This window comes from Hyperolius riggenbachi, chromosome 8 (assembly GCF_040937935.1).
Source record: "Hyperolius riggenbachi isolate aHypRig1 chromosome 8, aHypRig1.pri, whole genome shotgun sequence".
Taxonomy (NCBI): Eukaryota; Metazoa; Chordata; class Amphibia; order Anura; family Hyperoliidae; genus Hyperolius; species Hyperolius riggenbachi.
The window spans coordinates 29,480,916-29,484,243 of record NC_090653.1 but is presented as its reverse complement, the minus strand read 5'-3'; the positions used below and the strand labels follow the sequence as shown (position 1 = coordinate 29,484,243).

At 43.7% G+C, this 3,328-nt stretch overlaps 1 protein-coding gene across 1 annotated transcript; it reads right to left on the bottom strand.

Annotated features, from left to right (window-relative positions):
• Positions 1 to 2,139: 2,139 nt before the first annotated feature.
• On the bottom strand, positions 2,140 to 3,099 carry LOC137527255 (olfactory receptor 8D1-like). The gene has a single exon (XM_068247761.1). The coding sequence runs from the start codon at positions 3,097 to 3,099 to the stop codon at positions 2,140 to 2,142; it is 960 nt and encodes a 319-aa protein (XP_068103862.1).
• Between the last annotated feature and the right edge of the window lie 229 nt (positions 3,100 to 3,328).

Sequence of the window (3,328 nt, the reverse complement as noted above, 5' to 3'; positions counted from 1 at the left end):
GCGAGAGAGGCTCCAGCCTCAGGGTGCAGTGTAGGAGGGGGCGCACAACTCACTCAGCTATAATTCCCCTATTGTGTTTAAAGCAGAGAGAAAAAAGAAAAGGAGATACATGGCAGTGACTGCAAGCCAGATAACTAGAGATTAAGGTGTTGGGGGCCCTGGGGAGCCTCTTAGTCTAATAGTAATCAGTGTGTGACGGCTGGGGTGGGAGGGATGGAGGGGTGCACTGTCTCAGCCTTGGGTGCTGAAGGACCTTGTCCCGGCTCTGCAGTTGCCTGGTTGTCCTGCTGACCCTCTAATACTTTTAGCCCTAGCCCCTAAACAAGCATGCAGCAGATCAGGTGTTTCTGACATTATTGTCAGATCTGACAAGATTAGCTGCATGCTTATTTCAGGTGTGTGATTCAGACAGTACTACAGCCAAATAGATCAGCAGGGCTGCCAGGCAACTTGTATTGCATGAAAGGAAATAAGTATTTTAGCCTCCATATCTCTCTGACTTCAGTGGACCTGAACTCTTGCACAGGACAGAAGGAAAACAGAGAGAAATGCGCCCTGTATGTATTTAGAGACTTCAGCCTGTCTAATTCCCCCTCATCTGTGACTAATCACAAGTTGTAATTTGATCTCTACCCTGTTTCAGATGACTGCCACGGCAGAGATGGCAGATAAGCTCATTTGAAAACACAGGATGTTAACAATATGTCCGCTCCTATGAAAGCAGGAAGTAGACACACTGCAGATGTATTTCAGGATTTGCATCAGCTGTAACAAATAAATGTTTTTTTTTAAAGATTATTATGCTGTTGTTTATCTTTTAGCGCCGAGAGGAGTTCTGAGTTCATGACCGCTTTAAAGAGAATCTGTACTCTAAAATTCTTACAATAAGAAGCATACCATTCTATTCATTATGTTCTCCTGGGCCCCTCTGTGCTGTTTCTGCCACTCCCTGCTGCAATCCTTGCTTGTAATTGCCTTTTTCATGCAGACATGGCTGCTAACCAGAGTGTGATAGGCTGAGAGGAGAGCTTGGAGAGGGTGTGTAAAGCTTCTGCCTATCACAAGCAGTGCTGCAGATTCCACACATTCCAGCCTGAGCCCAACAGAGGAAAGAAGATAAGATTTATTACAGAGACAGTGCAACTAGGAAAGGCTGCAGTAAGCCAGACCACATTAGAACAGGTATAGGAACTTATAGGATAGAAGAAATAAGGCTCAAAATTTTGTTACAGAGTCTCTTTAAGACAGATAAGGAGAGGGGATTCATACATTTTGTGTATCCACCCCATAACTACATACGGTAGTTATCAAGGCTCAGAAAAGAAGTTGTAAAGTTGTGAGTCCATTAAGTTATTATTAACCACTTGAGGACCGTGGGCTTACACCCCCCCCCCCAAGTGACCAGGCTATTTTTTATAATATAGGCCAAGGCAGCCTTAAGGGCTCACTGCAGGGCCGTAGAACTCAGCACACAAGTGATTCCCCCCTCCCAACGTTCTGCCCACCAACAGCGCTTTCTGTTGGTGGGCTCTGATCACTTCTGGGGTGTTTGTTTATTGTTTTTTTATGTATTTATTTGTTTTATTATTAAATACATTTGGGCTTTTTGTATTGTCTTATTTCCCACCCTCCCTCCCCGCTGTAGATCGCAGCGCCGTACATTTTAAATAGACGACTACCAGTCTCCTAGCAGTGCCTGCCGCTGGGAGACTGATGACGGAGCATTCAAGGCAGAGATGCATGTGCCTTGGTGCGCATGATCTCCTGCAAAACCCCGCCCCAGGACTTCACGCCAATTGGCCTTGAACTGTCCTGGGGCTGCTGCCACGCCGCGTGGAGTAGATGGGAAGCAGTTAATTTTGTGACATGTGGAAAAAAACTGGGGTGCCCAGAGGAAACCCACACAGACACAGGGATAACCTACAAACTCTGGGCAGATAGTGCCCTGGCTGGGAATTGAACCGGTGACCCAATACTGTGCTAGTGCTATGCCACTGTGTTCAATCTTTTTTTATATTTTTTTTACCCTCCCTGCATCTCAACTAAGAGAAAAGAAAAGCCACAAGGGCAGAAACAATCTCTCTGACTGCATCCTGGCATCATCTTCTCGTACCTAGCTGTAAAAGCTTTGGAATCTCTTCAAGGTAAGGAAGACATATATTCTGGGAACTTTAGAACATTCAGTTTCCTCTTTAATGCCAGTTTGACATCTCTATTTTTCAAACTGTAGATCAGGGGGTTCAGCATGGGAACTGCCACTGTGTTGAAAAGAGAGAACAATTTGTTAGCCTCTAAACCATCTTCTGATGGGGGCTTGAGATACTGACATGCGAGGGTCCCGTAGAGAAGTACCACAACAGCAATGTGTGAGGAACACGTGTAGAAGGCTTTAGATCTGCCACTCTTTGTACGGATCCTCACTATTGCTGTAATGATGAATATGTAGGGCGTGAAAGTGAGAAGAAAAGGTGCCAGGCATAAAAGCAGAAGTCCTTCAAGAAAACTCAACATCTCCAAGGCTGATGTGTCATCGCAGATGAGATTGAGAAGTGGTATGAGGTCACAAAAGAAGTGATTGATCGTGTTTGATTTATAACAAGAGAATTCTGATAACAGGACGAGATAGGGTACGACCTCCAGAAAGGAAGTAATCCAACAAACTGTGGCCAGGATGAAGCAAATTCTAAAATTTATGAGTGTTGAATAATGCAATGGATTGCAGATGGCCACATAGCGGTCATAACTCATGACTGACAAAGTCAATAGCTGGTTGCAGGCTAAGGTCGAAAACATGTAGAACTGTACAAGGCAATCAAGATAAGGAACTTTCTTATGCCCTGTTACAAAGGACGTAAGAGCTTTATGCAGTGTGATGGTGGAGGATGAAAAGTCCAAGATGGACAGGCTGGCCAGGAAAAAGTACATGGGAGTGTGAAGATGGGGATCTAGGCAAACAAGCAGGAGAATGGTCATATTGCCACCAAGAGTGATGAGATAAATAAGAAGAACCAGGAGGAAGATCGGACTCTGTAACTGAGGGACCTCTGAAATACCTTTGATAATGAAATAGGTCACCTTGGTTTTGTTATGTGATTCCATGCTATATGAATTACATCCTACAGTCTGGAGTGAGGAGAAGGTTGGGAATATTGATTTAAAGTTAAATAAATATATGACATGGGATTCAATAAAAATTAGTTTTCCTTACATTTTATTACCCATACAGTTACCACATTTGCTTTTGTGCACAAGTAATATTATCTGTTTACAATTTACAAGTTCCCAAAGTACAGTTTATCTGCTCTGAAAGCTGCCATTGCATTTTATT

What these genes read in the sequence shown, in the direction of transcription:
- LOC137527255 (XM_068247761.1), bottom strand. Translation starts at nt 3,099, where the DNA reads ATGGAATCACATAACAAAACCAAGGTGACCTATTTCATTATCAAAGGT.